Raw genomic sequence first — 20,766 nt, 5'->3', positions numbered from 1 at the left:
TTTATAGTCGACAAAGATATGAATTCCCAACAATATAAATCCTAATGAAAATTTGATAAACTAGCACTTTACATTTAGAACCTTCATTTCATATGGATAAAAAGCCATTTAAATGAATTGTTTTTAATAAATAGCATATTTTGACTTAAAATTAATTCTTGAAATGGGTTTATAATTTTTTCCATATTTTGTTGAAATATATTAAGGGCTATGAACACTCCTGGGTTGAGTTTATAGTTGAAAAAAATAATTTATTTCAGGTTTTTATGAAATAAGTAGAGCACTATGAATACTAGTGGGATGGGTTTAAGATTATGATCGAGAGAAATATTTATTTTTAACACCTCATTCATACGGCTTATCACCGGTATAAATTCTAATGGAAGTTTGATATCCTAGCAAGCTTACATTAGAACCAAAATTGTATACCGGTGAAAAGCCGTATAAATGACTTATTAATAACAAATAGTAACATTTTGACATAAAGCTTATGATTGATAAAATCGTTTTAACCATAAAGAATTTATAAAAAGTTTTAGCTTTCTGGTGAAAAAAGTATAGCACTATGAATACTAGTGGGATAGGTTTAAGATTATGATCGAGAGAAATATTTATTATTAACACCTCATTCATACGGCTTTCCACCGGTATAAATTCTAATGGAAGTTTGATATCCTAGCAAGCTTACATTAGAACCAAAATTGAATACCGGTGAAAAACCGTATAAATGACTTATTAATAACAAATAGTAACATGTTGACATAAAGCTTATGATTTAGAAGTTCGTTTTTACCATTAAACATTTAAAAAAATTTAGCTTTTTGTGAAATAAGTAGAGCATTATGAATACTAGTGGGATGGGTTTAAGATTATGATCGAGATAAATATGTATTGCCAACAATACATTCAGACAGTTATCCTACCATATATATTCTAATGGAAGTTTGATGACCCAGCAAACAAACATTTAGAACCGAATTCTTATATGGGAGAAACCCGAATAAATGTTTTATTTATAATAAATAGCATATGTTGACATAGAATTGATGCTTGAAAAGGGTTTAGAATGTTTTTTAGTTTTTCAATAAAATATGTCAGGGTTATGAATACTAGTGGGTTGGGTTTGGGTTTATAGTCGACAAAGATATGTATTCCCAACAATATAAATCCTAATGAAAATTTGATAAACTAGCACTTTACATTTAGAACCTTCATTTCATATGGATAAAAAGCCATTTAAATGAATTGTTTTTAATAAATAGCATATTTTGACTTAAAATTAATTCTTGAAATGGGTTTATAATTTTTTCCATATTTTGTTGAAATATATTAAGGGCTATGAACACTCCTGGGTTGAGTTTATAGTAGAAAAAAATAATTTTTTTCACGTTTTTATGAAATAAGTAGAGCACTATGAATACTAGTGGGATGGGTTTAAGATTATGATCGAGAGAAATATTTATTTTTAACACCTCATTCATAAGGCTTATCACCGGTATAAATTCTAATGGAAGTTTGATATCCTAGCAAGCTTACATTAGAACCAAAATTGTATACCGGAGATAAGCCTTATAAATGACTTATTAATAACAAATAGTAACATTTTGACATAAAGCTTATGATTGATAAAATCGTTTTAACCATAAAGAATTTATAAAAAGTTTTAGCTTTCTGGTGAAAAAAGTATAGCACTATGAATACTAGTGGGATAGGTTTAAGATTATGATCGAGAGAAATATTTATTATTAACACCTCATTCATACGGCTTTCCACCGGTATAAATTCTAATGGAAGTTTGATATCCTAGCAAGCTTACATTAGAACCAAAATTGAATACCGGTGAAAAACCGTATAAATGACTTATTAATAACAAATAGTAACATGTTGACATAAAGCTTATGATTTAGAAGTTCGTTTTTACCATTAAACATTTAAAAAAGTTTTAGCTTTTTGGTGAAAAAAGTAGAGCACTATGAATTTTAGTTGGATGGGTTTAAGATTATGATCGAGATAAATATGTATTGCCAACAATACATTCAGACAGCTATCCTACCATATATATTCTAATGGAAGTTTGATGACCCAGCAAAACAATCATTTAGAACCGAATTCTTATATGGGAGAAAAACCAAATAAATGTTTTATTTATAATAAATAGCATATGTTGACATAGAATTGATGCTTGAAAAGGGTTTAGAATGTTTTTTAGTTTTTCAATAAAATATGTCAGGGTTATGAATACTAGTGGGTTGGGTTTGGGTTTATAGTCGACAAAGATATGTATTCCCAACAATATAAATCCTAATGAAAATTTGATAAACTAGCACTTTACATTTAGAACCTTCATTTCATATGGATAAAAAGCCATTTAAATGAATTGTTTTTAATAAATAGCATATTTTGACTTAAAATTAATTCTTGAAATGGGTTTATAATTTTTTCCATATTTTGTTGAAATATATTAAGGGCTATGAACACTCCTGGGTTGAGTTTATAGTAGAAAAAAATAATTTTTTTCAGGTTTTTATGAAATAAGTAGAGCATTATGAATACTAGTGGGATGGGTTTAAGATTATGATCGAGAGAAATATTTATTTTTAACACCTCATTTATACGGCTTATCACCGGTATAAATTCTAATGGAAGTTTGATATCCTAGCAAGCTTACATTAGAACCAAAATTGTATACCGGAGATAAGCCTTATAAATGACTTATTAATAACAAATAGTAACATTTTGACATAAAGCTTATGATTGATAAAATCGTTTTAACCATAAAGAATTTATAAAAAGTTTTAGCTTTCTGGTGAAAAAAGTATAGCACTATGAATACTAGTGGGATAATATAGTTGACAAAAATATTTATTATGAACATTTCATTCATATGGCTTATCTTCCGTATAAATTCTAATGGAAGTTTGATATCCTAGCAAAATTTAAATTAAGAATCAAAATTGTATGCAGGAGTAAAGCCATTTAAATGATTTGTTTATAGTTAATAGTATAATGCTGACTTAAATTTGGTTTTTAAGATAACTGTTATAATGTTTTTGAGCTTTTTGATAAAATATTTGAAGTAATAGGTATACTAATTTGTTTGATTTTTGTTCATGGTCATAAAAATGACTTATAGAATGTTTAAAGTGTTTACTTTAATTATAAAAATAATAGATGTCAGGTAATTAAATAAAAATAATATATCCATTGTTGATTCAATTTATGCCACTTTTGAACATTTAAGGGAAAAGTAATTTGGTCCCCTAGTGAATGGAGACAAAGCATAAAAATGCCCAAATAGACCCAAAACTATTGGATGTTATTAAGTTAATTTTTTTAGATATTGGTCAAGGGAGAACATTTTTTAGTATTTTCATTCCCATGCAATTATAAAGCAAACAGTTATTCCAGTATTAATGGCTTGGATTTTTTTTCTTTAATTTAACTATAACATTTTTACTATATTAAAGAAAGAAACATCTTTTCAGTAAAATAGTGTACCCATTTTAAATTTCTAGCAAAATTTACATTAAGAATCACAGATTCACACAAGGGAAAAACCATACAACTGTTTTTTTTATAATAAATAGCAATATTTCTAATGATTTTCCGTCTTTTGATACAATTCATTTAGGGCTTTTGTTATTTATTTGTAATTAATGTCTGAGAAATAAATTTATTACAAATAACTCATTTTTACGGTTTTTCTCCAGTATAAACCGTAATAAAAGTTTTGATAACCTAGCAAAACTCAGCTTATGGTCCATAAATAAATACCGGAGAAAACCCATATAAATGTTTTATTTCTAATGAATACTTTTACAGGCTCAAATTTGCTACTTTTTAAAAATATGATATATTATAGATGACATTTTTGTATGACTTTTAAAAATTAGTTAGAAAGAGTTTAGACTATTAAGAAAGAATTGTAGTAAATGACAGTGAAAGCAAACTTGTTATTTTTTTCGATCTGCTTGCTTTGTGTTTAGTTGTAACTTGTAGTTTATGCTTTATGGGAATATTGCATTTGTATCCTTGTTTTCAATCTGTGGCTTAAAGCAATGTTATGTATGCAAATGATGGCACATAATTCTTGTCATTTATACAAAAAAAATTGTATAATAATATCATCAATTATTCAAACTTCAATTTTTATTTTATCTCCATTTTCTGGTACCTAAAACAATAATAATTGTATAATGGTTAACATAATTATTAAATTTATTACGCATCTGGGCATTTTGTTTTGACAGAAAGTCACAATAAGATAATATGTAATTTAAAGAGAATAGTAAGTATGATATAAAAATGACTAAATCTACACGTGTAACCGAACATTAATTGAAGACTAAGCTTAGGCTATTAAATTTCTTCTTCCGAAAAAGTATCATGTAAGTCAGTGATCAATTGACATAATAAAAGTGCACATTTAAGGAATAACTAATTATATTTAAATATTTTAAAATACAAAATTATTGTTGTTATAATAATATTTGACACAAAACGAATTAGAATTATCATAGTAATTCGTATAGTTTTATTTATTTTAATATAAATTGTATTCACGTTTTACTGTACTAAGTACCTATAAGATAAATTATTAAGTAGAATATAAAATTCCTAAATTAAGAAAAAACTGATTTTTTTTTTTACTCAAAACAAGTTTCAAGAAAATAGATTTAGTTTTAAATTGTAAAAAAAAATACCATAGATTCATGACGTTTTCACAGAATATTTATTCATTGATTTATATGCACCATACAATTTTTGAAATATTATTCTTCTTTTTGAGCTATTAACACGTTGACTGCTTTACGGCCGCACAGACGTTTATTTTTATAATGCTTTATGTATATTCCGGGCAACATTCGTAAAATGTACCTAGTGATAATTTTAGAACCAACAGGCCTAAAAATATGATTCTGATATCAATTGGTTTATTTTTCTTTGAAGATTATTAATAAACTGCAATAATAGTATGGCCACCGGCAGCCTCATGGCGCTTACATAATACGTAGTTTTATCATTCGCCACACGGCCGCCGGCGTGCTTACACATAAAATTATCGACTATTAAGTTTTTTTATATTATAAAAATGAGTTCTTAACCAAAACGGCTTAGAGTCTGTGATGAAAGTGTTGTGCGGGAATTTTTAGATGACATAGTTGACAACTTCAGTTCTTTTAGTGAATTTGACGAGTCTGTTGAAGACAAGCATTATGTTCCTTCAAATGAATCCGATAATATTCAAAGTGACAGTGGTAAGTAAATATTTTGTCATTTACCAAATATACTTTAATTTAAACTGTATAAAAATCTAACTTGATCTAATTATTTATATACAATTTTATTAAGTTTATTATAAAGTTAATGGTCATTTTTACAGAGGTGTTATTTTCTTTGGTTGGTAGTTTATGTTTGTTCATTATCCAAAATGCCTGACATTTAAAATTTGCCATAATTTTTTTCCCATACGCAATAAAAAAGGAATATAGTTATAATATTTATCATAATTAGTATTTCTATAAATTTCCAGATAGTAATAATGTTGATTAAATTTCTAAAGAAGTAACTAAAGCACAAAGACCCGTTATTGAACATACTTGGAATGATGTTAAAAAAAAAAAAACAATTTATATTCAGTAAAAATCCTGGTTTTAAAGTTGAAATTCCAAACGATGAGACTGTATTGCAATATTTCAAATTATTTATAACTGACGAAATTATCGACCTCATAGTGTTAGAAACAAATAGAAATAGGTAAGGCTCACAAATACGGTATTAAATTATTTAAGCTCTGTGGTGCAAATGAATACACGTATAACATTCAAGTTTACGCAGGAAAAAGACAAGATGATGGCAATGGATTAGGGTGTAGTGTGAATTTGTCTTCTTTATATTTAAACGCTGGTAGAATTATTATTACTGAGAATTTTTACACTTCACTCAACCTAGCTAATGCACTTTTAGAAAATGAAACACATTTAGTACATTAAGATGTAACAGAGTTAAGCTTCCAGAGGTCACAAAGTCAAAGTTAAAACCTGGACAAATAATAGGTAAAGAAAATTTGAATCGGGTTGTGGTAGCCAAATGGTGCGATAAAAGAGATGTCACTATGCTATCGACTTGTCATAACCTAACCATGGTAGATACGGGGAAGAAAAAATAGAAACAATGAAACAACCATGAAGCCAAAAATCATAATTGATTATAAATCAGGTAAGGCTGGGATTGACCTATCAGATCAACTATCGAATTACAGCAGTCCAGTACGGAAATCAATTAGATGGTATCATAAAGTGGCGACAGAGATTTTATTAGGAACTGCTGTAGTAAATGCACTTATAGTATATAACTTAAATACACCACACAATAAACTTAAAATTACACAGTTCCGTGAAGCACTGTTTAACGAAATACTCGGATTAAATCAACCATTACTTCATCAAGATTCTGTTTCTACGTCAACGTCATCAACATCAAGACGAGCATCATTAAAACATATTCCCGATGAAACTTCAGAAAAGTGTACTAGAAATCGAAAAATAAGAAAGAGATGTTGTTGACACTGTTACAAAGATAAAGCTGCAATTGTTGGATCAGTTCAGGCTTGCAAAGACGTTAAAAGAGTTACAACTTTGAGTAAGAAATGGGATGTGTATACGTGTGTGGACTGTTTTACTACTAATGATATGGTGCGGCAGCCGACGGCCTAAAAATTATTGATACGTTATTATTTTTATGCGGCTGTCAGCGGTCAACGTGTTAAGCTATTAGAAATTCGAGTGTTATTATTTTTTTTCTTCAAATTATTGTTGATAAATATTTTTCTCTCAGATAAAAAAATTGAAAATCTATAATACAATGGCCTCCACGTAAGTTGTTGTTAATTGAAATTAAAAAGCAAGTTGATCGTAAACCAACAATTCATTTTTACGGGCGCATGAAGTTAAATTTTTGACTAAAATTTATCGAAATCACGAAAATTGGCAAATTATTTAGTTGGAAATTCATAAAATATTTTCTATTTATATCTAAAATGTAAAACTGAATAGAAGATTCCCCTAAAGTTTAGTATATTATATCTATTTTAAACATAACTTACATAAAGAAAATGCATAGATTATATATTATATAACAAATATTTATTAGAAACTATAGTACCAAAGTGTGTTATGATCTTAAAAAAAATAGTGCACAAACGTTTTTATGATAAAAAAGTTTCGTATATTGGGATAAAATCCACAAACATTGTAGTAGGTATCCACTTAAAAATAGCCTGTTAAAAACTATGGGACAACAAATAAAATATGAGTGTCACAAGACAATCAGGTACTTTTCATAAAAAAAACTTACCATCATAGTCTAGCCTTGATTTGGTTGATTCGTCGATATGTATATGTATGATATAATTTTCTTGTTTGATGTATACATTTAAGTACAGCAGAATACAAATTATCTCAACATCAATTCAACCGGACAAACAAAAACTCTTTCAATAACTTGTAATCATTTCTTGTCACTCCACGTAATCATAATTGTAGATTATAATATATCCGCAGTTTTAATATATATTTATGTATAATCTTTATATATAAAAATTATTCCATAAAATATTAAAATAGAAAACTGATTATTAGATATCATTGTAGCGTTGCCCAGTCGGTGTCTAACCTTTGTATTAGTTTGTTAGTCATTGTAAAGTATATTATATGTATAACTTTCAATGTTTTATATTTTCATTATCTGAATAGTTGGCGATCTACTGTATTTTTTAAAGTGGTTCATATTGGTGGAATCGTGAACATTTTAGGCTTTTGTGCGATCAAGTTCATACCTATACGAAAATATGAAAATAAACATAAATTACAAACTTGGAATAAGGTAGTAGTATTTAAAATTAATATTAATGTAAATAAATAGCTTTGATGCATTTAAATAATAATAATCATTAGAATAGTAGTAAACTACCTGCAACTACAAATTCTAGATATCATTGCTATTTATAAAATTCTATTAAATTTGTTGTTAAAATGCAATAGAACTGTAGAAGGGACCAGAGTACTGTAATAAGACAGAAGCATTATTCTAAATAAAACCAATTTTTTATAAAAAATGTATTTTATTTTAACACTAATAACTAGTGATAAGTTATATACAAGCCATGTTGTTTTATTGTAGTTTTTAAACAACATTTTAACATTATAAACATAATATAATGTACTGGCGTCTGGCAACTATTTACATACTTTGGTTTTATAAATGTATACCTATAAAAATTGTAATTACTAATTTTATATTAATAATAAATAAATAAAATCAATTCTTTTATGAAAAATCTTAATATTAATACTATTTGCAATCTAAATGCAAGTATGAAACATTTAATGCATAACATGCCTAAGTTTCTAAAATTAATTAAATTAAAAAATGTTATTCAATATTAATTTAGCAATAATAATAAAAAAAAAGGAACAAGTGCACTTTACCACCCCATGCAAACTTTTCAATTTTTTTTTTTTTTTTTGGAACTTATGTAGCTCATCGAGTTAAGAACGAGGGTGCAATCAGAATTTGTCGCTCTCACTTAGTTCTGAAGTTATGGCCTTACAAAGTTTTCAATTTTACGTTTATACGCATGCGCATAACACTACTATAATGCCGCGCAGAGGACTATTTTTGTTATTTTTTTGTACTTACGTATTCTAACCTGTTTAAAACGATGGTGCAATAATAATCCCCCGATTTGCTTTGAAGCACCTCCCCAAGTGGGTCACAGGGTTAAGAAAATTGCATTTTTGTTGCACCGAGTCACCGAGAAGGGTCATTCGCTCGCTGCACTCGCTCGGACAATTAAAAACGAAAATATCCCCCGATTTGCTATGCAACACCTCCTCAAGTGAGTCACAAGGTTAAGAAAATTGAATTTTTGTTGCACCGAGTGACCGAGCAGGGTCACTCGCTCACTCGGACAATTAAAAATATTCCTCTCCTGGAAGTAGAAATAGTCAATCTGGTTTAAATAAATTCTCGCATTATACCTATAGTAGGTACCTACCTACCTGATAATAATTATATTAATCATTCAATTATAAATACGATTTTAGATTATATTATATTATTAAAGAAACTATATTTTAATACACAATTAAAATGTCATTACGTCAAGTGCTGCGTTCTAGTGAAGTTAACCCCTCTTAGTCCCGTGTCCGTTCACTTGTTTATTTTTTATTTAGTATGGAAGAATATAATTTATTTAACATTTTCAAAATTTTTAACTGTAAGTGATCCTCTCAATTCTATAATTGTCGAGCAGCTCCAGAATTGGCTACTTATTCCTAAAGAAGGGGACTATTTATGTCCTAGAGGGCATAAATTAAAACTAGTAGCATGAAGTCATGTTAAAGATGCATATTCTTGGAGGTAAATTAGATATACATATATTGAATGATACTATTCACCATAGGAATAAATTCTATAGTAATTAAGTATATATATATCAAATATATTCTATTTCTAGATGCCGTGAAAAATACATGGATTGGCATAAAAAATCGAGTAGATGTGAATACGAGGTTTCAATAAGGAAAAACACATTTTTCTCAAATTCTCATATGTCAATTGCCAAAATTATTTTGTTAACTTATCTATGGATAAAACAAACTATCCAGACGTTCATTATGGAAGAACTAAGCATAAGTAAACATACAATGGTTGATTGGGCTAATTTTTGTCGTGAGGTTACATTTGATCACATGATTTTCAAAAAAACTAAAATCGGAGGTGACTTCATTGAAGTCGAAATTGATGAAAGCAAATTTGGAAAGCATAAATACCACAGAGGTCATCATGTGGAAGGCCAGTGGGTATTTGGAGGCATTGAACGGGGTACTAATCGATCCTTTTTAGTTCCCGTTGAAAAAAGGGATAAGGAAACGTTACTTCAAATTATTAAAGATTGGATTCTACCAAATACTACGATAATTTCTGATTGCTGGAAAATGTATTTTAAAAATAATTATGAATACAAAATAATTTCATTAGGTACTATTTTTAGGCATATGACTGTTTGAATGATGAAGGTTATAAGCACTTTAAAGTTAACCACAGCATTAACTTTAAAGATCCAGATACCAATCAGCACACAAACACGATCGAAGGACTATGGCGACATGCGAAATATTCACTGCCCCAATATCATAAAAAAAAAAACCTTTACAGCTGGATATCTTTCTAAATTCATGTTTTTAAAACAATGTAAGGCTTTAAAAATCGATCCATTCACAGAGTTTTTAAGAATTGCAGGTAGTCATTATAACCCAATTACGGCCGCATATGTTGATAATGATGACAATGAGGATGAATTAAGTAAGAACGATACATGTATTTAGATATTATAATATATAATTAATACCTATTAATAAACTAATTTTATTATTAAAAGTAATTGTGTGTTCTAATATTTGTAAGTCCAAAATTAAATGATTGTGCCATAAGTAACAACAACAACCTAGGTTTAAAAATAAGTAATAGGTACTCATTAATAATTTCATTAATATAATAAGTCAGGAATAAAAAAAAAAAATCGCGAAAGACGTGATATGTAGCGTTGTGCTCATGCGTAAAAAAAACGCAAAATTGCTTACTTCCAAGGGCCATAACTTCGAAACTAAGTGAGAGCGACAAATTCTGATTGCACCATCGTTCTTAACTCTATGAGTTACATAAGTTCCAAAAAAAAAAAAAAAATCGAAAAATATACATGGGGTGGTAAAGTGCACTTTAGCCAAAAAAAAATAATAATATTTGAATGTTTGTTATTTACATAATGTAGTTGGGCACCTGATAGACAATATTGTCAACTATCATGTAAATAATAACAATTATTAATATTATTGTGTACCATTGATACAACGTGAATAGTGCAAAAAACTGTTTACCTAGACCCGGGTTTGAGCTCGGTTCACTTTTCATGGCATAGTCATCACCGCTGGGCCACGACGGCCACTGGGCATTTATGAGTTATTAAACGTATTATATACTAACTTTCAAGTGTCATAACTTCGAAACCAAGTCCGAGCCTCAAATTCTGACTTCACCATCGTTTTCAGCGTACCGAACTACATAAGTTTAAAAAAAAAAGGTGTCCCGTAAAGTAGAAATAATTTACCTACATTTTTCACACGATGCGTACGCGCGGCTGTGAGAGGCCTATAGGCCGTTTCACATGGACGCGACATCATGCGCGACGTATCGTACTCGCGCGTTTTTAGTTTACATTGACCAAGTTCATATCGGCGAGGAAAACGCGACATCGTCGGAGTGGTGCGTACGGTACGTTACGTAAGATACGCGTCCATGTGAAACGGCTCTAAGCGTCATGTAAAACGTGCAAAATTTGTTTACTTACCAACAAGAACACCAGACGACAGACAACACTGCCCACGATCATGAATTACGACTCGGGCTCGAACTTCGACTTCGATTTCGATGTTGCAGTAAGTTACTTTCATACTATTACAGAGTACTTGTCCAATCACTTAGTTAAAATATGAAATGAAATGTAATTTATATTTTAATCTGAGACATTCGAATGGTGAGTCGCGGACTGTACCATGACAGAGAACGTATTGTCATAACAAGAGCGGCAGCGTAAATGAGAATCGGCAATGACAATGTCTAACAAAATATAACCGCCACGCTAACCTCACTTATTTCTAAGCGTCCAAACTCCAAGTTCCCCGTCATCGATTATCATCGGTGAATGCCGACTCACGACAAAACCCGTCTAACATAAAACCACAACCGTGGTTCAGACACGCAATGTAGTGATGATGAGGACATGATAACTGATACTAATCGCAGAGTTCCACCGACCCGCCCCACCCTATCAAGCGTTCGACGTTATCAGTCAAAACGCGTCAGTGATAACATTAATTTGTTGTTAAGTTATTGTTTGACTATCGAGTGGCGATGAGCAAATGAGTTAAACCTTAAATAGATACATAATATTATTTTTATCTATCCGCCCCCTCAGTCTTCACAACGTAGGGAACGCAGGATTATTATAGTACTATAATCCGTCAGCCGGTGTGCGCAAGTTCATCATAAACAACGATTATTATTATTATTATCTGACAAGTGACAAAATGTCGTCATCGGTGACCGGCGGGTGTATGTTGATTATTCACTGCCGCCTGATAAAAATATAAAACTCGCGTTCTGTTCGTACGCACGCCAGCGCCGCAGCCCCGTCCCCTCTTCATCGCTGACGCCGACGCCGCCGCAAACTTTTGCCGACCGACAGACGACGGTTAATCAAGAAAGTTTCGATACCTACAGACTATCGACACTCGCCGTGGCAGTGTAACGCTATTGGCCAAGATCGTAAACTTTCCACGATAATAATAATATAATAATATATTCAATAAATTTTATACATGTGTGCTGTGTGTATAAAATTTATTTTTAAAAATGCTATAACGTTCAACATTATTACATACAACTTAAACGTGTTTGTGTAACCTTCATGTTTATTGACGAAAGCATCTGCTTGTTACAAATCATGGGCAATTGGACTAGTTGTTGCTCATACAGCAGCCCCCTGTCTAGGCGCAAGGACGCCAATGGAGCTATTAATGAATTTACGCAAGAGGGTGAGGAGAGTGTTGGGAACTTACAACACATTAGTGAACGCGAGCATGACGACTGGAACACCGACCCATCTGTTCATCCGAAAGTTGCAACAATATTTTTAGAAAGATCAAAAGTTGAAAGTAAGTTTGATTTTATCTAAGCCACTTATGTCTATTTTTAATTTATTTTACTTGGACGTTATTGTAATGAAAGCCAAATTATCTTGTTTTTAATGTAGGTATATTAAAATATTAAATGACCTATAAGTAGCATTGACCCTTTTTTTAATTTACAAATAGCTGCCTACAAGTGATTTGTAAATACATTTTTTAGTTTCTTAAGAATAAGAAAAGTACTTACCTAATTATTGTTGTGTTTTGAGTATGAAGTTTTGGACTTACCTTATCACTTTTAAAACAAACTTATACTTGTGTATAATATTTGCATAAATATTTATAATTTATCTAGTAATACATTAAAAAAACAAGCAAATGATAAATTTTAGTCCCAATAAGTAGGTATAGCCTAATAAATAATTTCCTTTTTTTATAATTTAATTACTGAAGATGTTTAAGTGAATTGATAACTGAAACTTTAATTCACATAAATCTTGATAACAAAACCTTTTACCTTATGGTAGACAATATATTTTGTCATAAACAAAAACCTCTTTAAATATGGGTACTTATATTCTTTAAAAACATAATAAATGCAATGTAAATTCACAATATATATTTCATAATAAACATTTCATTGATTACCTACCTTTTAAATGTTAATGACTTTACTCTTTAATAATGAGTGAGTGCGTTTTATTTTCAAATAAGTATATTATTTATTGGTACTTATTATAATACAAACACATTTTTTCCAGATGGTTTAACAAGAAAACAAAGTCAGTCTCAGGTTTGTTTACTTACATTATTTTGTATTAATATCTAAATGATTACAAAATACTTATCATAATATTTGTTGTAAATATTAAATTTTATTAATGTGTAAAGTTAAATAACTTTTACCTATTAAAAATTAGTTTTATAATTATTACTTCTTATATTAATTAATGAGTTGCAGTGTATGATTCATATTTTAAAAAGTGTTAGGTATTTCTAGTTATTATAATAACTTAATCTATTTTGTATTTATTTTTAATTTTACAGATTGTAGACTTCAGATCTCTAAAAAAAAGTAGTTCATGTTCAACTATATATTTAGATGATAGTACAGTATCTCAACCAAATCTAAAAAATACTGTAAAATGTGTAGCACTTGCAATCTACTATCATATAAAAAATAGAACTTCTGAAAGACAAATTGAAATTTTTGATGAAAAATTACACCCCTTAACTGTAAGTATGAGTGTAGTGAACTTATAATAACTTTTATGTTACTTTTTAATAACTTTGAACTATGTTAATTTAAATAATTTACTTGAATTATTAGAGAGATAGAGTACCTGATAATTATGATGTTCATAGTCCAGAACATCGTCATATATATAAATTTGTTCGAACATTATTTAACGCTGCACAATTAACTGCTGAATGTGCTATTATAACATTAGTTTATTTAGAAAGGTAAAGTTTTTATTTTTATTAGTTAAGTAATTTTATTTTATTAATTAATTAAAAAAAAAAAAAATTATAGGTTGTTAACTTATGCAGAAGTTGATATAACACCTGCCAATTGGAAGAGAATTGTTCTTGGGGCAATTTTGTTGGCTTCAAAAGTATGGGATGATCAAGCTGTATGGAATGTAGATTATTGTCAAATTCTTAAAGATATAACAGTAGAAGATATGTATGTACAATTTATATTAATATTTTTAACTTTGTGTTCTAAAAAAGTATTACTTCAAGTACTATAATATGTATTTAACATATTAAGTTCAACTACTTAACATATTACATTTTGTATAGGCCTAACACTGTCTTTAATTTTAAGAGTGAAGCTTATGAAATTAACGGAAAAAATTTATTGTTACATTGAAGGATCCTGTGTATCTTTACATGAACCAATTTATCTGAGTTTTCTCACCACTCACCTTATAACAATAATATAACAATATAATACCCTCACCTTATTACATTTTTGATTTTTCTTAGTCTATGTACAATTGATTAGTTTATTTTTATTATTTGAATGATTTATAACGATTTGTTTATTAAAGCTTATCCAAATACAAGCATACCTATGCTTATTGGATGAGCTTGCAAACCTGTAATCAATGTTCTGTTTTTAAACTTTTATTTTGTTTGTTTTGTTTGCGAAATATATATTATTATTATACATATAACCATGCCTTGTGTTCACTGATTAAGGTAACACGACATTAGGTATGTTAGATTAAATTAAGACCATGACAAAATATATAGGTATGTCAGCAACAATACGAGTTTTACTCCGATTAGCGCATCCCACCCGTCTTATCTATAGTCGTAGTTCTCATCATTTCATTGGCCGTTAAATTACCCAGCCAACATACAGCCGTGAACCAGCTAATAGACGGGGTGTGGAGTGGTCGGCGAACACGATGCGTATCAAAAAGTTGCTGACATACCTATCTATTTTGTCATGATTAGGACTTTTTGACAAAGTGTAAGAATGCCTAAATACACATTTCAATTTATTAATTTGTTCTGGTTGTGAATACATAATACAAATTTATTATTTTAATATAATATTTGAGTAGCTCTTTTTTTTTCCAAGTCATCTTGTTTTAATAACTATGACTAACATAAAATTAGACTAAATAAGATCCATTTAAAATTCTTCAATAAGTTTTTTTGATGAATTGCAATGTATAAATCTATTCAAATTAATTATGTTTTTTGGTAGATAAATTGTTTTGGTAAACTGTGCTCAATTCTTAAAGAATCAAATATTTTATTTAGATATTAAAATTACAACAATTTTTATATATAACATTCATTATGATTCAAACTATAGAAGTTCTGTTTGTTAGATTTTCAACATTTTAATTATTCAATAAATATTTTTATGATATAATTTAAAATGACTCTTATTCGGAGAATTTTGATTATAGTGCCAATATTAGAAAAAATACTTTTATTTAAATTTAGTATCAAAAATCTGTATTAATGTTTAATATAATATAGGTTGTACACACAGCACACAATGCATAAGGGTTAAACATTTAAAATGTGTACTATGTGAACATGATCCAGATTCTAATTGAGTATTCCCTAAATTGGTAAACACGTGGTATTGTTTATTATTCATTGGTCATTACTTCTTTAATTATTATTTAAATTGATTCAATTACATAGTTATTGCTTAGATTTAAACATTGTTTGCATTCATATTATTTATAGTAGGTTAAATGTTGAGGTTAAGTTAATTTAATTAAGATAGAAAAATAAATTTTCATTATTGTTATTTTATGAATTTTTGGATTTTTGATCATTTGCCAATTTACAGTCTACTATTAAGTAACGATCTACCCAAATATAAAAATAAGTTTTAAACATTATATGTTACGTTCTGATTTTATATTGTGTGAGACGTATAATGACCTACTGTCTAGTTCATCTTTGCATTTAACTGTTTAAACATTTTATATAGACTACATTCTAATATTTTTTCACATTATAATGTGAAATGTGATGCAACCATATGGCATGGACGCAACTTTTTTTTTATGGATTTATGGAGCACCTGTTGTTTTATTTGAACAGATTTTTTGAGTATATACTTTTCCAATATAATAACAGTTTGAAAATTAGAAAATTTAATTCATATTTTGGATGACAAAAGTGTACCAAAAATTTTAATATTGCTCCAAAGTGTGCACAAATTTTTTTACTAATAAAGCTATTATTGATTAATAAGACAAATTAAATTGTTAAATTGAATAAATAATACCGATATGTAATATTAGATATTAGGGTTTTAAAATGTCATGAAACTCATTTATGTGAAAAATAAAAATAAATTGTTTATTATAATATCTAAAAGTTTATAGTTGTAAAGTTATAGCAAAAAAACATTTTTACAAGTTGTTTTTTTGTATTGAATACTAATAAATAATTAACCCAATTGATATGTAATAAATTAACCGATAATATAATAAGTAGGTACCATTTGTACATAATTTATAGCAAATAAATTAATAACTTAGTAATTTGTAAACCTTGGTTGTTAAGTCATTCTTTATCAATATTTTCAGTAGTGATGGAAAGAATCAAGTAATTTTGACAATTGAGAGGTTTTAACTATCTAGACATTCACTCAAAAAAATCTCTTGGTTAGTATTAATAGTAGTTAATACAAGATTTTGCTCCTTCATTAATTTTACACAACAACGTGTAATCGTTCACCCAATTCATCAATCACTAATCAACAAGACACACCAAACATTTCTATTACATGTATATTTTTGTTATTATTATTATTTATTAATCTTTATACTTGTATTTCCTGGGCTGGACTGGACATATTTTAAGTTTATTATCATCTTTAACTCGTTATAATTTATTATAAAACTCAGTATTTTGTAAAATGAAAAATATTTAAATTAGAATTTAAAAATAATGATTTAGTCCAAATTTTGTATAGGTAATAAAAATGTAGGCATATTGTATGTTATATATTATTATAATGGTTAGAGTAAAAAAATGTAAATTATATAATGTAGCAACTATGAACTGGCATGTACATATCAGACCAAATCAAGGAAATAAATAAAAATAATTTTAAATTTTCACAATTTATTTATTATTATTTCATTTTTCTATGCGTATGCCGTATATTATATTATTATTAATTTAAACACGTTGTACCCATATATATATTATGTAGAGTAATCAATTAATAATTTATTAATTCATGTTATAGTGTGTATAAAATATAAATAATATAAAGAAATAGTATTAATTGACACATTATTATGTGTAGAGTTCTCCTGTACTATTGCATTTCAAGAGATTAAATACCAATTATAAATTGATGTAGGTACTTAATGAATGTTTATATTTGATTGCAAATATTTCAAAAGTATAAGCGAGAAATGGAAAAAAAGTATTTGAATAGGATAGGTTATTAATCTTATTATATTATAATAACCTAGAAATTACTAATTTTCATTCAATTGTTTTATATTCTAGACATCGGTTGAGATTTAATTTCGAGAGAATCGCTCGCCGAGTAATTTTTCATTCGATTGTTCTATAGTTGATACCGAGATCGAATATGTCACTCCATTACTTGTACAATAATTAAAATTCTACACAATTGATATCTTTAAACAATGGAGTATTTCACTTATTTTCTCTCGATTATTCCCATTACTACTTTTCAGTGTGTAATCAAAAATAATTGCTGATAATCTATAACTGAATACGTTTAAAAGAAAAAAAAAATATTTTTCATAATTTCAATTGAAAATTTTCACTTATTTCACTATTACATTTTAATGATACAATCAACCTTAATTTTTCATTTCTTTATTTTACTTAAATTCAAATTTCTACAGCCACGGTTGTAAATTAATTTTAACACCGATTCCCTCAATCTAGACGGGAGCCTACATCGGTTTAGAGGTGATGCATAATGCACACCTTGCACACCCATTAGTTATGGCACTGGGACCAAACCATACATCACTAAATACACATTGCTTATTTTAGATTTTCAACGCACTATACAATTATTATTGATATTGGAAAAATTATTACGTTCAAATACATAATTTTGTTGGTACATAAATACATAAGAACTTAATATCTTTTTTAAGTTATTCAAAGTTTAACAATATGTTTCTGTGTGGTATAAAATTATTTCCTACAACATCAATGTGATTACTAAACAATATTCATAATAATATGTACATTCTGAAATTTAATAAATCATATTATATTATATGTTTAAACTTAATTTATTATATTGATAATTTAAATCTCAAATTCTATTAATAATTAAGTATTATAGTTCAAACATAAACAGTTATTGTTCTATAAAACAGTTCACTGCTGCCATATTTATACTCTGCAAACTATGTATGGTACATAAAATAAAATTTATTTTTATTTTTGAGATATTTATGATCTAATTATTTAAGTTTAAAATAATCCGAGCCAGGGTTTCCATAAAGTTGTACGGTTACTGACAAATGATACTATTATAAAATACAAAAACGTAATAGTATGTCTAGAACATTGAATGGGGTAAATGTTTTGGACATAATAGTACGTCTGGAGCAGAGTAAGGATATGAACTATATTTTAATCCATTTGAAAAAAAAAAAATATTTAGCTATTAATAACCATACTGCTAAATAGTGATAAAAATATCAAAAATAATAGTTTTGATCTTAAAATAAAGTAGTAGCTGCTGAAATCTAAATATTTTATATCAACAAGCAAAAATTTTATTTTAATCAATGTTAATTTTTTTTCAGGAATGAATTAGAACGTCAATTCCTTGAGATGCTACAATTTAATATTAATGTCCCATCCAGTGTATATGCCAAATATTATTTTGATCTACGCTCATTGGCTGAAGACAATGAATTGACATTCCCGGCAGAACCATTAAGTAAAGAGCGAGCTAAAAAACTAGAAGCAATGTCTAGAGTATTTGAAGATAAGATAACAGCTGAATTTTTAAAAAATGGTATTAAAAAATGGTCTAGTCTGGATAATGTGAGCAGTAATACAGTTGCTCGTAAAAGTGTTGCTATATTATCTTAAAAATAAACTAAATATTTTTGCATTTATAAAGGGAATGTCACGGCACCAATATTGTGATTATTTTTAGGATTAATGTTTTAAGTTACTATAGTTTATAAGACTTTTACTTCCTCCATATACTTTAAATCTAGTGTTTTTATTAACTTCTTCTTGATCATATAGATATATTTTATTTGTTAGTATACAACTATGAATTAGACCTAATATTAGATTTATTGTTTAGTATTTCATCAATGCTAAATTATTTTAAACAATCAAAATTACCAAACAATATTGAATTTAGTCAAAAACGTACCATATTAGATTATAAGTAATTAAGCAATAAAATCTAATAGTATTTTATTGCTTAATTGCATGCCATAACATAAGCTTAAGTTAATTATTTTAAGTGTTCATTAAACATTTCAATCAAGTCTTTTGGATTGTCTTTCATTTTAATTAATTTCATTAGCTTTTAAAATTATTAATTAACACTGGAATATTCTAAATTGAGAAAATGCTTTATTACACATCATATATTATGATATATTTATATTCTGTTTACTTAGTTAATTTACGTACTTTAATCGTAATATACTTCATTTTTTTTATCAATATTATTTATTTTATTTTTAGAAATAAGATTACAGTTTCAGTTTATATAATAAATGCATCAGGCAACTGACGTGTAGTCGAAACATTTGTTGCGTGTAAATGACTTAATGTATTTTTCTACTTTTACATTTTTTCAATTAAAATTGGACTTCAGACAGCATTTTCATATTTTGTTAATAGATACTATTTACCATGCTCATTTTTATATGATGATATTAATTACATACTATATTAAAATGTATTATTATTTTATTTTCAGAGATATTTTTTTAAGAATATTACTATGTGTAAAATAATTATAAATTGACGACTATCAACAACTGACACAATATTATTATTATTTCAAATAATTTTTTTAAAAATTGTTTGTACCAAATACATTAATTACAATAATTTAAATTAATTTTACATTCCTTTTTAATATTTATAATTATTTTTTTAACACTTGATATTTTATTGTTTTATTTATTGTTAGTTACAATACTATGAAATATACCTATAATTATAATATTTATAATTTTATTTTTTTTTTGTAGAAATTAAGTAAGTTGTGTTTCATTTAAATTGCAGTGGTTAATAAAAGCAAAAACTGAAATTTAAAAATTTGAGTTTATATTGAGTTTACTTAATTTTTTTAATGAGTCAATCAATTGTAAAAGTTGGCATGTCAAAAAAAAAACATAATTTGAACATTCGCAGATTTGTTACATCACCACATTTATACATTAGATATTACATAGTATAACAATGTTCAACAACTTAATATTTCTATAGTAGAATGAATAATGAATCAAAAAAAATGATAGATATGACAAAATAGCGATTT

The 20,766-nt window shown here is 27.6% G+C and overlaps 1 protein-coding gene and 1 long non-coding RNA gene across 2 annotated transcripts; one reads left to right on the top strand and one right to left on the bottom strand.

Moving 5' to 3' along the window:
• Positions 1-218: 218 nt before the first annotated feature.
• On the bottom strand, positions 219-11,751 carry LOC107883287. The gene is made up of 3 exons (XR_001679189.2): positions 11,411-11,751; positions 7,357-7,837; positions 219-4,174 (listed from the first exon to the last, which is right to left on the bottom strand). It is a non-coding gene; the product is annotated as an uncharacterized LOC107883287 (long non-coding RNA).
• A 189-nt stretch (positions 11,752-11,940) lies between these two features.
• On the top strand, positions 11,941-20,564 carry LOC100164903 (cyclin-Y). The gene is made up of 6 exons (XM_001948529.5): positions 11,941-12,776; positions 13,511-13,542; positions 13,797-13,985; positions 14,080-14,213; positions 14,284-14,436; positions 19,055-20,564. Exons 1-6 carry the CDS (start codon positions 12,530-12,532, stop codon positions 19,344-19,346), a joined length of 1,047 nt encoding a protein of 348 aa, XP_001948564.2. The 5' UTR covers positions 11,941-12,529; the 3' UTR covers positions 19,347-20,564.
• The last annotated feature ends 202 nt before the right edge of the window (positions 20,565-20,766 follow it).

Source organism: Acyrthosiphon pisum, chromosome X (assembly GCF_005508785.2).
Source record: "Acyrthosiphon pisum isolate AL4f chromosome X, pea_aphid_22Mar2018_4r6ur, whole genome shotgun sequence".
Taxonomy (NCBI): Eukaryota; Metazoa; Arthropoda; class Insecta; order Hemiptera; family Aphididae; genus Acyrthosiphon; species Acyrthosiphon pisum.
This window is presented reverse-complemented; position numbering and strand designations above follow the sequence as displayed.